Source organism: Gorilla gorilla, chromosome 8 (assembly GCF_029281585.2).
Source record: "Gorilla gorilla gorilla isolate KB3781 chromosome 8, NHGRI_mGorGor1-v2.1_pri, whole genome shotgun sequence".
Classification (NCBI taxonomy): Eukaryota; Metazoa; Chordata; class Mammalia; order Primates; family Hominidae; genus Gorilla; species Gorilla gorilla.
In genome coordinates, this window is record NC_073232.2 from 106,727,245 (window position 1) to 106,747,596 (window position 20,352).

General features: G+C 37.5%; 1 protein-coding gene across 4 annotated transcripts in view; it reads left to right on the forward strand.

Moving 5' to 3' along the window:
- The window catches only part of TBC1D12 (TBC1 domain family member 12), a 131,044-nt gene that overhangs the window by 49,317 nt on the left and 61,375 nt on the right, over nt 1–20,352 (forward strand). The window contains exon 1 of one of the 4 annotated variants that reach the window (XM_063710328.1): nt 6,684–6,794. The exons of the other annotated variants lie outside the window; for them this stretch is intronic. Within the exon in view, the coding sequence (XP_063566398.1) occupies nt 6,774–6,794 (21 nt within the window). The 5' untranslated portion in view covers nt 6,684–6,773. Of the gene's footprint in view, nt 1–6,683; nt 6,795–20,352 lie in introns of those variants that run through there. 4 annotated transcript variants of the gene reach the window in all.

Here is a 20,352-nt window from a genome sequence, read left to right on the forward strand (position 1 = left end):
GCTTGAGTACTGGGTGTGAAAACATATAGTATTTGAGACATCATGTATGGAAGACAGTTTGAAGGCTAACATGATGTCATCCTTCAGAGATTTGATGAATGTTTCTTGGGCATTATATGTCTAGCTTTTGGTCCATTCATGTGAGGCAAAACTCAAGTGCCAACTCTTTTGATCATTTTTTTAAATTATTAAGTTGTATAAGTTAGTCTGTGGTTGTTAAACCAACTTTGCATTCCAGGAATAAACTATGATCAGTCACAGTTATTATTCACCTTGCATATTTCTGGATTAGATCTGCATATATATATTTAAATATATGTATTTAAATGCATATATATTTAAATATATGTATTTAAATGTAAAAACTATGGCAGTCGTAGGTTCATAGCAGATTTGAGGAGAAAGTACAGAGAGTTCCATATAACTCCTGTCCCCACATACACACAGCCTCCTTCACTGTCAGCATCCTGCACCACAGTGGATCATTTTTTACAACCAATGAACTTACATTGACACACAGTCACTCAAAGTCCATAGTTTACAGTATCATTCATTCCCAGTGTTGTACATTTTATGGCTTTGGACAAATGTATAATGACGTGTATCTACCATTGTAGTATTACACAGCATAGTTTCACTACACTAAAAATTGTGCTGTGTGTATTCATTCTTCCCTCCTCCAATCCCCTGGAAACCACAGATCTTTTTCTTGTCTCCATAGTTTTGCCTTTTCCAGACTATTATGTAATTGGAACCAGACAGTACTTAGCTGTTTCAGGTTGGTTTCTTTCACTTAGTAATATACATTTATATTTCCTCCATGCCTTTCCATGGCTTGATAGCTCATTTCTTTTCAGTGCTGAATAATATTCTATTGTCTAGGAACACCACAGTTTATTACCCATTCACCTACTGAAGGACGTCTTAGTTGCTTCCAAGTTTTGGCTATTGTTAATAAGGCTTCTCTAGACTTCTGCGTGCAATTTTTTGTGTGGTTTTATGTTTTCAGTTCATTTTGGTAAATACCAAAGGAAGTGATTACTGGATCATAAGAATATGTTTAGTTTTGCAAGAAGGTAGCAAGATATCTTCCAAAGTGGTTGTGCCATTGTGCATTTCCAGCAGCATTGAATGAGAGTTCCTCTTGTGCCACATTTTCTCCAGTATTTGGTGCTGTCAGTGTTTTGAATTTTGGCCATTCTCATAGCTGTGTGGTGGTGTCTCGTTGTCTTAATTTGCAGTTCCCTAATGACATATGATGTTGAACATCTCTTCACATGCTTACTTGCCATCTGTATATCTTCTTTGATGATATACAGGTCTTTTGCTCATGTTAAAATCAGATTGTTCAATTTCTTATTGTTGAGTTTTAAGACTTCTTTGTATATTTTGGATAACAGTCCTTTGTCAGGCATGCCTTTGGCAAATATCTTCTTTCTGTGGCTTGTCTTTTCACAGAGCAGAAGTTTTAAATTTCAGTGAACTCCAGCTGATCAATTATAGTAGTCTCCCCTTATCACAGTTTCACTTTCCACAGTTTTGGTTACCCATGGTCAGCTGCAGTCTGAAAATATTAAAATAAAAATAAAAAATAAAAATATTTTGTGTGCATGTATGTGTGTCTGTGTGTGTGCATATGTGAGCATGTGTGAGAGAACACATTCGTATAACTTTTATTATAGAATTTTGTTATAATTGCTCTATTTTATTATTGTTAATGTCTTACTGTGTCTAATTTATAAATTTATAAAGTTTATAAAACATTATCATATGTGTAGGAAAAAAGCACATAGAGGGTTCAGTATCAGGCATCCACTGGGGGTCTTAGAACATATTTCCCAAGGATAAGGGGGGACTACTCTATTTTACTTTTTATTTTTTTGTAGATCATGCCTTTAGTGTTGATCTAAAAAGTCATCACCGTACTCAAGGCCATCTAAATTTTCTGTGTTATCTTCTAGGAGTTATATAGTTTTGTACTTTACATTTAGGTCTGTAAACCATTTTGAGTTAATTTTTGTGATGGATGTAAGGTCTGTATGTAGATTGATTTTTTTTTTCATGTCGATGTCCATTTGTTCCAGTACCATTTGTTGAAAAGCCTATCTTTGCTCCATTGTATTGCCTTTGCTCCTTTGTCAAAGATCAGTTGACTATATTTATGTGGGCTTATTTCTGGGATCTCTGTTCTGTTCCATTGATCTATTTGTCTGTTCTTTCACCAGTGCCACACTGTCTTGATTATTGTAGCCTTCTGGTAAGTCTTGAATTCGAGTAGTGTCAACCCTCTGACTTTGTCTTTCTTCAATATTGAATTGGCTATTCTGGGTCTTTTGTCTCTCCATGTAACTTTAGACTCAGTTTATCATTCCCAAAATAATTTGCTGAGATTTTGATTGGGATTGTGTTGAATATATAGATCAAGTTGAGAAAAGCTGACATCTAAATGACATTGAGTCTTCTTTTCTTTTGAGACAGAGTTTTGCTCTTGTTGTCCAGGCTGGAGTGCAGTGGCGCCACCACAACCTCCACCTCCCAGGTTCGAGCGATTCTCCTGCCTCAGCCTCCTGAGTAGCTGGGATTATAGGCATGTGCCACCATGCCGGGCTAATTTTCTATTTTTAGTAGAGAAAGGGTTTCTCCATGTTTGTCAGGCTGGTCTTGAACTCCTGACCTCAGGTGATCCACCCGCCTCGGCCTCCCAAAGTGCTGAGATTACAGGCGTGAGCCACTGCACCCGGCGAGTCTTCTTAATCATAAACATGGAATATCTCATTTGTTTTGTTCTTCTTTGTTATCTTTCATTAGAGTTTTGTACTTTTCCTCATACGGATCTTACATATGTTTTGTTAGACTTATACCTAAGTATTTCATTTTTATGGTAATGTGTTTTAAATTTTAAATTTAGTTGTTCATTGCTGTTATATTGTAAGAAAGTGACTGACTTTTGTACATTAGCCTTCTAGCTTGTAAACTTGCTGTTATTGCTTATTAGTTCCAGAAGTTTTTCTGTTGATTTTTTTGGACTTTCTCCATAGACAATCATGTCATCTGTAAACAAAGACAATTTTATTTCTTCTTTCCCAATTAATGTAACTTTTATTTCCTTTTTCTATTGCATTAACTAGGACTTCCAGAACAATGTTGAGAAGCAGTGGTGAGCGGGGATATCCTCGCCTTGTTCTGACCTTAGAGAGACAGCTTCTAGTTTCTAACCATTAAGTATGATGTTAGCTGTGGGTTTTTTGTAGATGTTCTTTATCAAGTTGAGGAAGTTCCCCTCTATTCCTAGTTTACTGAGAGGTTTTCTCATGAATGGTGTTGGATGTTGTCAAATGCTTTTCCAACATCTATTGATGTTTTATCATGTGATTTTTGTTCTTTAGCCTCTTGATGCAATTGATTAAATTAATTGATTTTTTTTTTTTTTTTAAAAACATTGAGCCAGTTGTGCATACCTAGGATAAATCCCACTTGGTCATGGTATAGAATTCTTTTTATACATTGTTGGATTAGATTTGCTAATATTTTCTTGAGGAATTTTTGCATTTATGTTCATAAGAGATATTGGTCTGTACGTTTCTTTTTTAGTAATGCCTTTGTCTAGTTTTGGTATTAGAGTAATGCTGGCTTCAGATAATGAGTGAGGAAGTATTTCCTCTGCATCTGTCTTGCGGAAGAGATTATAGATAATTGATACAATTTCTTCCTTAAATGTTTGGTAGAATTCATCAGTGAACCCATCTGGGTCTGTGCTTTCTGTTTTGGAAGATTATTAATTATTGATTCAGTTTCTTCTTATGTTAGTTTGGGTATATTTCAAGGAATTGGTTCATTTCGTTCAGGTTATCAAATTATGGGCATAGAATTGTTCGTAATAAGCCAGGTGTGGTGGCTCAGGCCTGTAATCCCAGCACTTTGGGAGGCCAAGGCAGGTGGATCACTTGAGGTTGGGAGTTCGAGACCAGCCTGGCCGACGTGGTGAAATCCTGTCTGTACTAAAAATATTAGCTGTACTAAAAATATTAATTTTCAAAAAAATTAGCTGGACATGGTGGCATGCGCCTGTAGTCCCAAGTCCTTGGGAGACTGAGGCAGGAGACTCGCTTGAACTCGGGAAGCAGAGGTTCCAGTGAGCCAGGATGGCACCTGGACAACAGAGCTTAAGACTCCATCTCAAAAAAAAAAAAAAAAGAATTGTTCATAATACTTATTCATTATCCTTTTTAATGTCCTTGGGCTCTGTAGTGATGTCTCTACTTTCATTTCTGATATTAGTAATTTGTGTCTTTTTTGTTTTCTCTTAGTTATCGTGGCAAGAGGATTATAAATTTTATTGATCTTTTTAAAGAACTGTTAGCTTTTGGTTTTGTTGATTTTTCTCTACTGACTTCCTGTTTTCAATTTTATTGATTCCTGCTCTTTATTTTTTACTGCTTACTTTGTAATTAATTTGCTTGAATTTTTCTTGTTTCTTAAGGTGGAAGCTTAGATGATTGATTTTAGATCTTCTTTTCTCATGTATTCATTCAAAGCCATACTTTTGCCTCTAATACTGTATTTGCTGCATCTCACAAATTTTCATAAGTTGTATTTTCATTTTCATATAGTTAAAAATATTTTTAAATTACCCTTAAGATTTCTTCTTTGACACATGTGTTATTTAGAAGTGTGTTGTTTAATCTCCAAGTATTTGGGGATTTTTCAGCTATCTATCTCTGTCAATTTCTAGTTTAATTTAATTGAGATCTGAGAGCAGACATTTTATGATTTCTGTTATTTTAAACTTGTTAAGGTGTATTTTATGACCTAGAATGTAGTCTGTATTGGTGAATGTTCCATGTTAGCTTGAGAAGAATGTTTCCTCTGCTGTTGTTGGATGTGGTAGTCTACAGATGTCAATTACATCCAGTTGACTGATGGTACTGTTGTTCAGCTCTGTCCTTACTGATTTTCTGACTGCTGGATCTGTCCATTTCTGATAGAGGCATTAAAGTTTTCCAGTGTAATGGTAGATTCATCTATTTCTCCTTGTAGTTCTATCTGTTTTTGCCTCATGTATCTTGACCACTCTGTTTTTAGTTGCATACATGATAAGGATTTTTGTGTCTTCTTGGATTACTAACCCCTTTATTATGTAATGCCCCTCTTTATTCCTGATAACTTTCCTTGCTCCGAAGTCTGCTCTGTCTGAGATTACTATAACTACTCTTGTTATCTTTGATTAGCATTGGCATGGTATATCTTTCTCCATCCCTTTTTAAAAAATCTATATGTGCCTTTATACTTAAAGTGGGGTTTTTAAGATTTTAACCTAATTTAATTTAATTTTACTTTAAGTTCCGGGATACATGTGCTGACCGTGCAGGTTTGTTACGTAGGTATGCATGTGCCATGGTTGTTTGCTGCACCTATCAACCCATCATTTATGTTTTAAGCCCCACATGCATTAGATATTTGTCCTAATGCTCTCCCTCCCCTTGTCTCCCCACCCCCTGACAGGCCCCTGTGTGTGTTGTTCTTCTCCCTGTATCCATGTGTTCTCATTGTTCAACTTAAAGTGGGTTTTTTGTAGGCAACACATGGCTGGGTCTTGTTTTGTGATACACTTTGGCAGTCTCTGTTTCTTCATTTGTTTGTTTGTTTTGTTTTATTTTTGAGACAGAATCTTGCTCTGTTGCCTAGGCTGGAATGCAGTGGTGCAATCATAGCTCACTGTAGCCTCAAACGGTCCTCCCGCTATGGCCTCCAAAAGTGCTGGGATTACAGGCATGAGCCACCATGCTTGGCCTGTGTTTTAATTGGTGCATTTAGACCATTGATATTTAAAGTGATTATTGATATAGTTGGATTATTATCTCTCATTTCTGTTACTGTTTGTTAGTTGTTGCCTTTATAATTTGTTTCCGGTTTTGTCTTCCACATCTTTTCAGTTTTTAGTTTTAATTGAACATTTTATATGATTCCATTTTCTCCCATTTCTTAGCATACCAGGTATACTTCTTTTTTTAAAACTTTTTTTAGTGGTTGTCCTGGAGTTTGCAGTATGTATTTATAGCTAAGCCAACTCCACTTTCAGGCAACACTATACCTGAAAGTGGAGTTTCATGTGTAATGCAAATACCTTATAACAACAAAACATTCCTAATTCTTTCTGCCCATCCCTTTTATTACTGCCATTCGTTTTACTCACATATGAGCATACGCACACATGAGCATACATAATTGAACACATTATTGATGTTATTATTTTGAGTAAACTGTTGCTATGGTTTGATTGTTTATCCCCTCTAAAATTTATGGTGAAAGGCAATCCCCACTGTGGCAATATTGAGAGAGGGGGCCTTTAAGAGGTGATTAATTCTTTAAGAGGATTAATCTATTTTATAGGATTAATCCATTAATGGATTATAGGATTATCATAGGAATGGGCCTAGTAATTTTATAAGAAGAGGAAGCAAGATCTGAGCTAGCATGCTTAGCCCCTCACCGCATGATGCTCTGCACCACCTCAGGATTCTACAGAGCGTCCCCATCAGCAAGAGGGCTCTCATTAGATGTAGCCCCTTGACCTTGTTCTTCTCATCCTCTGTAACTGTAAGAAATAAATTCTTTTGAATTTTAGGTATTCTGTTATAAGCAACAGAAAATAGACTAAGAAAACTTTTTTTCTGTTAGATCAATTAAGAATAAGAAAAATTCTTGACCAGCCTGACCAACATGGTGAAACTGTGTCTGGAATTGGTGGGTTCTTGGTCTTGCTGACTTCAGGAATGAAGCCACGGACCCGCGTGGTGAGTGTTACAGTTCTTAAAGATGGTGTGTCCGGAATTTTCTCCTTCTGATGTTTGGATGTGTCTGAGTTTCTTCCTTTTGGTGGGTTCGCGGTCTCGCTGGCTTCAGGAGTGAAGCTGTAGACCTTCACTGTGAGTGTTATAGCTCTTAAAGGTGGTGCGTCTGGAGTTGTTTGTTCCTTCCATCTGGAGTTGTTCGTCCCTCCCCATGGGTTCATGGTCTTGCTGCCTTCAGGAGTGAAGCTGCAGACCTTTGCGGTGAGTGTTACAGCTCATAAAGGCAGCACAGATCCAAAGAATGAGCAGCAGCAAGATTTATTGCGAAGAGTGAAAGAATAAAGCTTCCACAGCGTGGAAGGGGACCCAAGCGGGTTGGCACTGTTGGCTCAGCTGGCCTGCTTTTATTCCTTTATCTGGCCCCACCCACAGCCTACTGATTGGTCCATTTTACAGAGAGCTGATTGGTCCATTTTATAGAGAGCTGATTGGTCCATTTTGACAGGGTGCTGATTGGTGCATTTACAAACCTTGAGCTAGACACAGAGTGCTGATTGGTGCATTTACAATCCTTTAGCTAGACACAAAAGTTCGCCAAGTCCCCACTAGATTAACTAGACACAGAGCAGTGATTGGTGCATTTACAAACCTTGAACTAGACACAAGGTGCTGATTGGTGCATTTACAAACCCTGAGCTAGACACAGGGTGCTGATTGGTGCATTTACAAACCTTTAGGTAGACATAAAAGTTCTCCAAGTCCCCACCCGACTCAAGAGCCCAGCTGGTTTCGCCTAGTGGATCCTGTGCTGGGGCTGCGGGTGGAGCTGCCCGCCAGTACTGCACTGTGTGCCCGCATTCCTCAGCCCTTTGGTGGTCGATGGGACCGAGCACCATGGAGCAGGCGGCGGTGCCCGTCGGGGAGGCTCGGGCTGCACAGGAGCTCACCAAGGGGTTTGGGGGGAGCTCGGGCATGGCAGACTGCAGGTCCTGAGCCCTGCCCCGTGTGGAGGCGGCTGAGGCCCAGCGAGAATTCAAGTGCGGCACGGGCGGGCTGGCAGTGCTGGGGGACCCGGCACACCCTCTGCAGCTGCTGGCCTGGGTGCTAAGCCCCTCACTGCCCGGGGCCGGTGGCACCGGCTGGCTGCTTCAAGTGTGGGGCTTGCTGAGCCCTCACCCACCCGGAACTTGCACTGGCCCGTGAGTGCCGCGCACAGCCATGGTTCCCGCCTGCACCTCTCACTCCACACCTCCTGGCAAGTAGAGGGAGCCAGCTCTGGCCTCAGCCAGCCCAGAGAGGGGCTCCCACAGTGCAGCAGTGGGCTGAAGGGCTTCTCAAGTGTGGCCAGAGCAGACACTGAGGCTGAGGAGGCACCGAGAGCGAGCGAGGGCTGCCAGCACATTGTCACCTCTCAAGTCCCTGTCTCTACTAAAAATGCAAAAATTAGCTGGGCATGGTGGCACATGCCTGTAATCCCAGCTACTTGGGAGGCTGAGGCAGGAGAATCGCTTGAACCTGGGAGGCGGAAGTTGAGGTGAGCTGAGATCATGAGATCACGCCACTGCACTCCAGCGTGGGTGACAGAACAAGATTCCATCTCAAAAAAAAAAAAAGAAAGAAAAATATCTTCTTTCAGAAGAAATTCGTTTAAAATTTTTTGCAAGGCAAGTCTCCTGGCAAACAAATGCCTTAATAATTGTCCCAGAAAGTTTTTTTCCTTCACTTTTGAAGGATAACTTTGTAGGGTACAGAATTCTAGGTTTGCAATTTTTTTTTCTCTTGGCACTTTAAATATTTCACTCCACTCTCTACTTGCATTTCTGAGGATAAGTTCATATCTTTGCTCCTATAGGTAGGGTGTTTTTCCCTCTGCTGCCTTTGAAGATTTTTTGATTTTATTTTCTGAAATTTGAATATGATATGGCTAGAAGTAGTTTTTTTTTTTTTATGTTTATCCTATTTGATGTTCTCTGAGCTTCCTGGATCTTTGATTTGGTGTTGACATTAATTTGGGAGAAATTCTCAGTCCATATTGCTTTAGATATTTCTTCTTCCTTCTCTCTGTCTCTCTTTTCCTCCCCTCTCTCTTGTCCGTTGTAGTTTTCCCAGTGTTCTTGGATATTCTGTACTTTTTTTCCCAGTCTTTTTCTGTTTGCTTTTCAGTTTTGAAAGTTCTGTTGTCATATCCTCAAGTTCAGAGATTCTGTCTCAGCCATGTCCAATTTACTAATCAGCCCATCAAAGGAATTCTTTATTTCTGTTCCAGTTTTTTTAATCTTTAGTATTTCTTTTTGATTATTTCTTAAATTTTTCATCTCTTACATTATTCTTGCATGTTGTCTGCTTTTTCCATTGAAGCCTTTAGTGCATAGTTCTCTTTAAAATGAATTCTGGTTTGATAATTCCAACATTCCTATCATATCTGACTCTGGTTCTAATGCTTGTTTAATCTCTTTAGACTGTGGTTTTTACCATTTAGTATGCCATACAAGTTTTGCTGAAAGGTAGATATAAATGTGGTGGGTAAAAGGAACTGGTAAATAGGACTTTAGTAAGGTAGTGGTAAGGTGTGGGAAAAGGGGAAGCATTCTATAGTCCTATGATTAGGTCTTAATCTTTTGGTGAACCTGTACCTCTGAATGGTACGCTTCATAGTGCTTCTCAGTTTTGTTTTTTTTCCCCCTTTGACAGGACAGAATGGCCAGAGGGAGCTGCAGTTGTGTATTTCCCTTCTCCTAGTTAGGTTAGAGCAGGTTAGGCTCTGGTAAAATAGTTTCTCCCGAGGGCAGACCTTGTTAAGAACAGAATGTAAAGGACTATTTCAAAATAATTACTTTTCCTCTCCTGCTGAAAGCACAAGGGGATTTCTTCCCCACAGTACTCACTCTGAGGACCTGGTAGAGTTCCTGGAAATAAAACTCACGAAAGTGTATGCAACTGGGTCCTCCTGGAGTTTTGTTTTATTTTTATTTTTTTTTCCTTTTTTAAATAGCTGCATACCCGCCTGGAGTTCTAACACTCAGACTTGTCCACACTCAGCCTCTATCAGTTTGTCAATTACAGTTTATGTTTTCCTACTGCAGCACTGCCAGAGGTTTCAGCTTCTGGGTTTCTGCTCTGCTAAGTTGTGATTCTTCTTTACGTGTTTGTTTCTGCAGTTTTGGGGCAGTGGTTTGCTCTGTGGCTTCATGTCTTTGGTGAATCTAAGAATAATTATTAATTTTTCAGTTTGCTTAGGTTTTTGCTTGTTAGGATGCAGTGGCAACTTCTTGAACTCCTGGCCTCAAAAGATCCTCCCACCTTGACCCCCACAAAATATTGAGATTATAGGCGTGAGCCACCACACCTGTCCTGGAATGGCAATTTCTAAGCTGTGTACATGCTGGAGTGGAAATCCGGAAGTCAGTTTGCTAATACTATGTTAGGGATTTTTGCTTCTATATTCATGAGGGATGTCAGTCTATAATTTTCTTTTAATGCTTTTGTCAGATTCTGGTATTGGGATAACACAATCATCATTTAGTAAGTGGAGGATTGTTTCTATTTTCTGAAATAATTTGTGTAGAATTGGTGTTACTTCTTCCTTGAATGTTTGACAGAATTTACTAGTGAAATAATTTAAGCCAAGGTTTCTCAACCTCAGCACTTTTGACATTTTAGGTCATGTAAATATTACATATTACATATTTATATGACCTAAATGTAGATATTGTGAGGGGCTTTCCTGTGAAATACAGGATATTTAGTAGTACCCCTGGCCTCTAGGAATTCCAGTAGTAATCCCCCTTCACTTCTCATTGTGACAACTGAAATGTCTTAGACATTGTCAGATGTCCTTAAGGGGGCAAAGCCAACCCCAGTTGAGAATTACTGATCTAAGTGAAGTGTGGAAGTTTTTTGTTGTTGAACATATTTTTAGTTATAAATTTAATGTTTTTCTTGACATCAGGCTGGGCTATTCAAGTTTTCTGTTTCTTCCTGAGTCAGTTTTGGTAACATGTCTTTCAACAGATTTTTATATGTCATCTATGTTGTTGGATTTATTGCAATTAAATTATTCATATTTTCTTATCTTTTTAATGTCTGCTAGGTATGTGATAGAAATGTGGATAGTGATGATCTCTCTTGCATTCCTGATTTTGGCAATTTTTATCTTTTTCATTCATCAGTTTTACTAGAAGTTTATCAATTTTATTATGTTTTAAAAGAAACACCTTTTGTTTCGCTGATTTTTACTTCTTGTTTTTTGTGTGTTCTGTTCATTGATTTCTGTTCTTTATTATTTACTATCCACTTGCTTTGGATTTATTTTGCTTTTTTTCTAGTTTTCTAAGGTGGATCATTCATATTAGACCTTTTATCTTTTTAATGTATTTTAAGCTACAAATTTTCCTCTAACTGTGCTTTAGCTGCATTCCATAAATTTCAGTGTTTTCATTTTCAGTCAATGAAAGATACTTTTCCTTTTCTTTTGTTACTGCCTTTACTTATGATTATGTAGAGGTATGTTATTTTACTTTTAAAATATCTTGGGATTTTACGGATATGTTTTCATAAATGATTAATATGGATGGTCAGTGTCTCAGTCCATTTTCCATTGCTTATAACAGAATATTGGAAACTGAGTGATTTATAAAGAAAGGGAATTTATTTCTTACAGTTACAGAGGATGAAAAGTCCAAGGTTGAGGGGCTTCATCTCGTGAGAGTCCTCTTACTGGTTGGAACTCTGCAGAGTCCCAGGGCGATGCAGGGCGTCATATGGCAAGGGAGCTGAACATATGAGCTTAGGTCTCTTTTCCTTTTCTTATAAAGCTACCAGTCCCACTCTCATGATAATATGTTAATCCGTGAACAGATTAATCCATTCATGAGGGCAGAGCCCTCCTGACCAAATTACCTCTTAAAGGCTCTCCCACCCCCGCCCAGTACTATCACACTGGGGATTAAATTTCAACACCAGTTTTGGAAGGGACAAATAGACAAATATTCAAACCATAACAGTCAGACAATATATGTTATGCAATTTTAGTTTTTTTCGATTTATTGAGACTTGTTTTTGCCCCAAATATAGGGGCATTACTGGACGTTCCTTGTGTACTTTAGAGCAGTGTGTATTTTGCAGATGTTGAATGAAGTATTCTATAAATGTCAGTTTAGGTCATGTTAGATGGTAGCGTTAAATTTTTTATATTTTTTAAATTTTCTGCTTTTTCTACCACTAACTGAGAGAAGAGTGATAAAATCTCCACCATAATGTACTTGGTTATTTCTCCTTTCATTTCTGTCAATTATTGTTTCCTGTGTTTTGAAGCTTTGTTTTGAAGTTTTCTTGGTGAATTGGTCCCTATGTCATCAATGATATGTCTTTTTTGCTTTGGTAAGATTTCGTTTTATGAAGTTTTTATCTGACTTTATTAGCCACTAGAGCTTGTTTGCAGTTAATATTTTGCAGACATTTCTGTTTTCATCCTTTTATTCTCGTATCTGTCTTTATATTTAAAGTGGGTTTCTTATAAATAGCATATAGTTGGGTCTTAGTTTTGTAAGAACCTTACATGTAAGAACCTTACGACAGTGTACTGCTGTTACCTCCTTTCTAACTTTTGTGCTGTAAACTCCTTATTTACATTTGCCAGTATATTTCTGTATTAAATGACCAAATATTCTCTAAAACTTTAAGAAATGAGAAAACTGTCTTTTTTATTTGTCCATATTTATTATTTTTGGTGCATTTTATCTCTTTGTGTATATTCATGTTTTCATGTGATACATACTTTCTGCCTGAATAATTTCCTTGAAATTATATTGCTGTCTATTGACAACATATATATATGTGTGTATGTATATACATACACACACATATATAGTGGCATTTACAAGTTCACAGCATTTTAATTCTTACTGAAAGGCTGGATTTTATTGTTAGCAACACTTACTTTCAGTTGCTTTCCTTAAAATCACTGCCACACTTCATCCTTTTTTGTTTGTTTTAATAAGCTTTTTATTTCGGAATAACTTTAGATTTACAGAATAACTTTAGATTTTGGAATAACTTTATTATTGTGATACTGAAAAAATAATACAGAGAATTCATAAATACCTCTCATTCAGTTTCTTCTAATGTTAGCATCTGTTACCCTGTACATTTGTCAAAACTCAGAAAATTGACTTTGGTAGATTACTATTAATTAAACTCCAGACTTCACTTGGATTTCACCAATTTTTCTATTAAAGTCCTATTTCTCTTTCAGTGTCTAATCCGGAATATCACATTATATTTTGCAATCACAATTCCTTAGTCTCTATGGCCTTTGACAGTTTGTCATCTTTCCTTTTTTTAAATGAACTTGACACTTTTGAAGAGTACTGGTCTATTATTTTCTAGAATGGTCTTCAATTTAGGTTTCTCTCATGATTTCCTTATGACTTGAGTGGGTTTATGGTTTTCTGGGAGAAATATCATGGAGATAAAGGGCCCACTTTGTCTAATTTTTAGAAAATGACTGCCACTGCAGTTTGCAGTTTTTCATTTAAATAAAAATAGTGTTCTTGAAAAAGACATTTGTTCAGTTTAGAACTCAAATAATTGCACAAGTGCTTTTCCTTTGCACAAGTGTGTAGTCGAGTTTTTTGTTTGTTTGTTTGTTTGTTTTTTTAAGACAGAGTTTTGCTGTTGTTGCCCAGGCTGGAGTGCGGTGGCGCTATCTCAGCTCCCTGCAACCTCTGCCTCCTGGGTTCAAGCGATTCTCCTGCCTCAGCCTCCCGGGTAGCTGGGATTACAGGCATGCACCACCACGCCCGGCTAATTTTTGTATTTTTAGTAGAGACGGAGTTTCTCCATTTGGTCAGGCTGGTCTCAAACTCCCGACCTCAGGTGATCCGCCCGCCTTGGCCTCCCAAAGTGCTGGGATTACAGGCATGAGCCACTGTGCCCAGCCCTGTACTTCTCCTTTTGTCACGCAGAATGTTAAGATGTTTACTCATATATAAATATTTAATACAATTAATAATTTTTACTGTTTTGTCATAGACATACTTAAATTAATCTGGCCACTCCCCCTCTTTTTTTTAAACCTTCAATGCATGTCCTGAAGAATACAGTCATCAGAGTGCTATTGCTTTGATTCGTGATAGGGCACTGACAGTTTTTGTTTTTGAGACAGGGTCTCTATTGCCCAGGTTGGAGTGCAGCAGTGAGCTCATAGCTCCCCACTCTCATGCACGTACAACCATACTTGGCTAATGTTTTTATTTTTTGTAGAGACAATGTCTCACTATATTGTCCAGGCTACCTACAGTTTTGTTCAACATTGCTGAGCACCATTAGTACAAATGTCAATGCAGTGACAAACTATTAACACTATTAGGAATATAGCTCTGACTTTGCAGACCCCATGAAAGCATCTCCTGAACACTTAGGTCTTCTGATTACACATTGAGAAACTGCAACACTAGGGCTTTTATGATATTTATCTTTAATTTATCATGGTCTACCTTCAAATAACTTTATAGCACTTGAGTATAATGGAAGAACCTTACAACAGTGTACTGCTGTTACCTCCTTTCTAACTTTTGTGCTGTAAACTGCTTATTTACATTTACCAGTATATTTCTGTATTAAATGACCAAATATTCTCTAACTTTAAGAAATGAGAAAACTGTCTTTTTTGTTTGTCTATATTTATTATTTTTGGTGCTTTTTATCTCTTTGTGTATATTCATGTTTTCATGTGATACATACTTTCTGCCTGAATAATTTCCTTGAAATTATATTGCTGGTCTACTGACAACAAATTCTCTTAGCTATTGCTTGTCTGAAAATATTTTTATTTTGCTTTCACTTATGAAAGATATTTTCTCTGGTATAGAATTCTAAGTTAATAGATGTTCCCTCTCCATTTTTTTTTCCTTCAGCAATTTAAAGATTTTTCTATTGTCTTTTGACTGGAATAATTTTAGGGGAAAAGTCCTGTAATCCTTTTCACATTCAGTCTTTTCAATATAAGTGCTTTTTTCTGGCTGCTTTTAAAATATTCTTCTTACCATTATATTTTAGCAAATAATTATGATGTCTTTTGGTGTGGTTTTATCTGTATTCCATTTAGAATTTATTGAACTTCTTGGGTCTCTGGGTGTAGTTTGACAACATTTCAGCCATTATTGTCTTAAATATTGTTCTCCCTCGTACCTACACTCCAATTACACATAATTTAGGCTGCTTCATAGTGTTCCCTAAAGCTCTGCTTATATTTCTTCAATTTTTTATCTTTCCTTGCTTAATTTTGGATAGTTTCTGTTGCTCTGTTCTCAAGTTGATTGATAACAGTGCTACAGTTTTTAATATGCAAGATCTGATGTGAATATTTTACTGGGTGACATTAATCACAGATTAAACATTGCAGAAGAAAGTAAGTTCATTGATAATTTCTTAGTTATGGGATAAATTAGCTCCAAAGAAAAAATTACGTTAGATGTGAACTAAAAATGTTTATAAATAAGCCATTAAAGAGTCAAACTGATGCACAAGAAGCTTAACTTCTGGACAGAACAAAATCAAATATTATTCAGCCCTCAGCCATCTAAAATTCACAATGTCTTACATCCAACAAAGAAGAGACCTTTTGGGTTTTTCCTGAATGTTTTGTGTATTCCCAGTGATGACTTTTTATTCTGGTGGTGATAATGCGAATAATTCTCACACCTGGGTAAGCTCTGGGAAGTGTTTTGCTTATAGCTCCTCAGGTTATTGTTCTTTTCCCAAAAGTTCTTCTTTGCCCAGCTTTGTAGGGTTTTCTTGTACACATGTATAGATCAGTATTCAGCTGAAGATTCAAGAATACTGCTATGCTGGTTTCTGGAGTTTTTCCTTTTTTTTTTTTTTGAGATGGAGTCTCATTCTGTCACTCATGCTGGAGTGCAGTGGGGTGATCTTGGCTCACTGCAACCCTCTGCCTCCCGGGTTCAAGTGATTCTCCTGCCTCAACCTCCCAAGTACCTGGGACTACAAGCACATGCCACCATGCCCAGCTAATTTTTGTATTTTTCATAGAGACAGAGTTTCAGCATGCTGGCCAGGCTGGTCTCGAACTCCTGACCTTAAGTAATCCACCCGCCTCAGCTTCCCAAAGTGATGGGATTACAGGTGTGAGCCACTGTGCAGGACCTGGAGTTCTTTCTTGATGGGGCACTTTCTTTTCTACTACTGTGTCCCCAAAATTCGAGCCCTTTGGCCTTTCCAAACTAACAGCCAAGCTTCCTTTGGGGTCCCCCTTCCTGCCCTGATGTTCAGTATTGCCTCCAGGCATAACAGTTGTTCCCCCTTTGTCAGGGACTGCAGAGATTGTTTGCAGCAAGAAAGTTGGTGTGAGTTACCCAGTTCACCAAGTGGGAGTCTACCCTATGTCTCTGAAGAATTTTTGGTTTTTTTGCCAATTTGTATATACCTAACTTTTAGGAATGTAGATAAAAATCAGTACTTACTTAAATTTCTCATTACATCTTCAGATCACGTGGAGGAGGGGAGAACTGAGAGAACAGTAGAGAAATGGAGTTGCTGATTGATGTTTATGCTGTGAACCTCTTGGTCAAACAGAATCCAAAGTTAACTGATTGTATGGAATATTCAGTTTTAAGAGCTCATAAATTTGCCTAAACCTGTTTGAGTTGGGTTTTCTGTTATATATAATCAAAAACATCTTAATAAATAGCATATAATCTTGTGATGAATTTTGAAAGTACTAGTGTTAATATCTGATTATTATTATTATTTTTGAGAGAAGGTCTCACTCTGTCACCCAGGCTGGAGTGCAGTGGAATGATTATGACCCACTGCAGCCTCCACAACCTGGCTCAAGTGATCTCCCACCTCAGCCTCCCAAGTAGCTGAGGACTAGAGGCGCATGCCACCATACTTGGCTAATTTTGTATTTTTTATAGAGACAGGATTTCACCATGTTGCCCAGGCTGGTCTTGAACTCCTAGGCACAAGTGATCTGCCAGCCTTGGCTTCCCAAAGTGCTGGGATTATAGGCGTGAACCTCTGTGCCCAGCCATATTATTTCTAATACAATTTGTAATTCTGTTTTTTTTTTTTTTACTTTTTTTTTTTATCCAGGAGTGCTGCTATATAATTTGTAATTCTGATTGCATTAGGATGGCATGTTTAATTTATTCAGCAAATATTTAAGTTATTTTGGTATGGAAATCTGTGCTATTTTCTGATAAAGATGAGCTCATACAATGTTTTAAAGCTTTTTTATTATTATTACTCTAGAAATTTACAGCACTTTTATGACAAGGATGTATGTGGAAAGTGCTAGAATACAACTTCTTATGTGAACGATGTTTGAGTGACGATTCTGTACAAAACTTATTCCTAGGTCAGGTGCAGTGGCTCATGCCTGTAGTCCCAGCACTTTGGGAGGCTGAGGTGGGTGGATCATCTGAAGTCAGGGGTTCGAGGCCAGCCCGGCCAACATGGTGAAACCCTGTCTCTATGAAAAATACAAAAATTAGCCGGGCATGGTGGCACATGCCTGTAATCTCAGCTACTCAGGAGGCCAAGGCAGGAGAATGGCTTGAACCCTGGAGGTGGAGGTTGCAGAGAGCTGAGATTGTGCCACTGCACTCCAGTGTGGGCAATAGAGTGAGGCTCTGTATCTCCAAAAAAAAAAAAAAAAAAAAAAGCTCATTCCTCTCATAGATACATAAATTATATTCTAGCTGCTTCATTTTGAGTTGCTTTATATATTAAATGTATACTTAGTTCACATTTTATAAAGGACAGCTTTCATCAAACTTGGCTTTATCCAAACTTTCAGTGGTTTCCCATTTTGTTCATGATTAAGTCCAAACATTTTAGCCAGTGAAAGGCCCTGTAATTTAACCCACACCTTTCTAATCTTATTTCTCATCATTTTTCCTATTCAGTGAGATTATTGTGTTTCCCTGATCCATGCCTTTGTTTGCTCCTGCTGACCTGTTCTTTTAATTCTTTCTGCCTATCAGTACCCATCATTTTTGCTCCAGTTCCGATCCCACCTCTTAGTAAGATCTTTGTCCGTCATCCACCATGGCCATGAGTGATCTCTCATAAGATATACTTTATTTTTTGTTGTTTACAAAGCCAATCAACACTGGTTTCATAAGGTGAACCAAAAGCCCTTCATTTCTAGTCTCACTCTCCAGAGGAGAACCTCTTAATACTTCCTTGATAATTTTATGCATATTTAAATATGTATTAGCTTATTTGGTTATTACTAACTTTGGCCACAATATTGGAGAACACAATTCTATAGGCTTAATTATATTTAACTTTGATTTTTCTTTTGGCAAGAATATTTCAAGAATGGTAGTGTATACTTCATATTGCATCATACAAGAAATATACTGTCTGGGGGTCTCCTTTTGTGATATTTAAGTGGATTGGGGATTCAGGCATTGTCAGTCTGATCTACCCCGATGAGCCTTTCACTGAATGATTTTATGAATCTCATTCTTTTAAATTTTCATCAGCCAGGCACAGTGGCCCATACCCATAATCCTGACACTTTGGGAGACAGGGCGAGAGGATTGCTTGAGCCCAGGAGTTCAAGAATAGCCTTGGCAACCCTAAGGAGATCCCATCTCTACAAAAAAAATTTTTTTTATGTCATACATAGCTACTTTACTGCCTGTTAATATAGCAAGATAATAGATTGTTAAAAGGCAGGCTATGGAGCCAAACTGCCTGCTGGTAATGACCTTCAGCAAGTGAGTATACATCTATGTGCCTCAGTTTTTCTCCACTGGGAGGGCTCTAACAGTGCATGGTTACACAGTGTCAGTCAATGTTAGTTGTTATTAATATATTGGTTTAAAAGTTTGATTTTGCTGTCTGTGTGCTTGGCCTTTGTTTGCATGGAAAATGTTTTATTGGATAATATTCATGGTATTCTGTTTGGCAGTGAAACCAGGTTACCTTGTAGGAAAATAAAACACCATTTAAATTATAACAAATTTATTATTTTTCTATAATTTTTAGTAAGAAAAATGTGAGCAGAAAAGGGATTTATTACATTGGAGTTTGTAATGAAGAAAAGAAACATTGAGCATGATTATATATTCTAGATATTAGGAAAGAAAATTGGAAAAGACAAAAAGAAATGAGTGACATTATTGTTTTTGATTATGAACGGCTGTATGGTTCTTTGAGATGACAGTTAATAAACATAAGTGCACACAATCCTAAATTTGATAGAGGAGAAGTTTCTAAAAACCCAATGTGGTGATGCAAGGGAGCTCTCAGATAAGCAGAGCATAGATATAGTAGATGGAAGGGAAGATGCAGAACTAAAGATGAATATGAAACTTTATAAACAGTGGCTGGAACCACAAGGTAAGCTGAAGTTTATAAGACAACATAAGTTGTTTTTTAAAAGTAATATCTCAATTAAGGTTAAGCTTCAAGAAGATAATCAAAGCTGGATGCGGTGGCTCACGCCTGTAATCCTAGCACTTTGGGAGTTTCAGGTGGGCGGGTCACAAGTTCAGGAGTTTGAAACCAGCCTGACCAACATGGAGAAACCCTGTCTCTACTAAAAATACAAAAAAAATTAGCCAGGCGTGGTGGCACATGCCTGTAATCCCAGCTACTCAGGAGGCTGAGGTGGGAGAATTGCTTGAACCCGGGAGGCGGAGGTTGCAGTGAGCCGAGACCATGCCACTGCACTCCAGCCTGGGCAACAAGAGCATAACACCATCTCAAAAAAAAAGAAAAAAAAGAAAAAAAAGATTATCAAATTTTTAAGAGGTATGGAACTATCAGGTCTCATTTTACGATTGCCCAATTGAGTAAGGAGAAATAGGCTTTGAGTTGGAAAAGATGTAACAATAGTATTAAAAGAATTACAGGCAATTGTAGTTAAGCAACTAAAAAGTGAAATATCTGACCACTTTAAGTGCATTTTATTTTCTTCATATAAATCAGTGTCTTCTCTAGCCACCAGTGGACTTGCATAGTTCATGAAATCATTGAGTAATATTTGAGAATGTAATGAAAAATATAACTAGTGCCTGGAGATGATCAGATGCTAGCTTGATTTTTTAGAAAGGAAAAAATGTGGGTACTGAAACTTGCAAGCTGGTAAATTTGGTATTGATCTTTGGCAAATTTCTGTAAATAAATTTCAGAAGTTTGGGAACATTTATGAAAGAATACTTGAATGGATAAATTTAAATGTGTTTACCATATATTAAATTAATTTATTTTAATTAGAATTATCAGGTTGGATGAATTAGAAGAATACTATAGAAAGTTTCTTAATTTTAGTGAAATGTTTGACAGTCTGTGGCTATATTTTTGAATAAGATGTGTTAGCAAACTGTTGTTTAAATTTAGAGTAAGTAGATCTATTTGTAATACTAGATTGAAATCCAAAACTATCATTTCATTAGAGGTTGAATGTCACCCTTGAGAGGGATCTTCAGAGCAATACAGTGGCATCTATATCTTGTCTCAACATTTTAATCACTGATCTAACTGAAAGTTTAGGAAGTAGGCTTATCTAGTTGTAGATTAT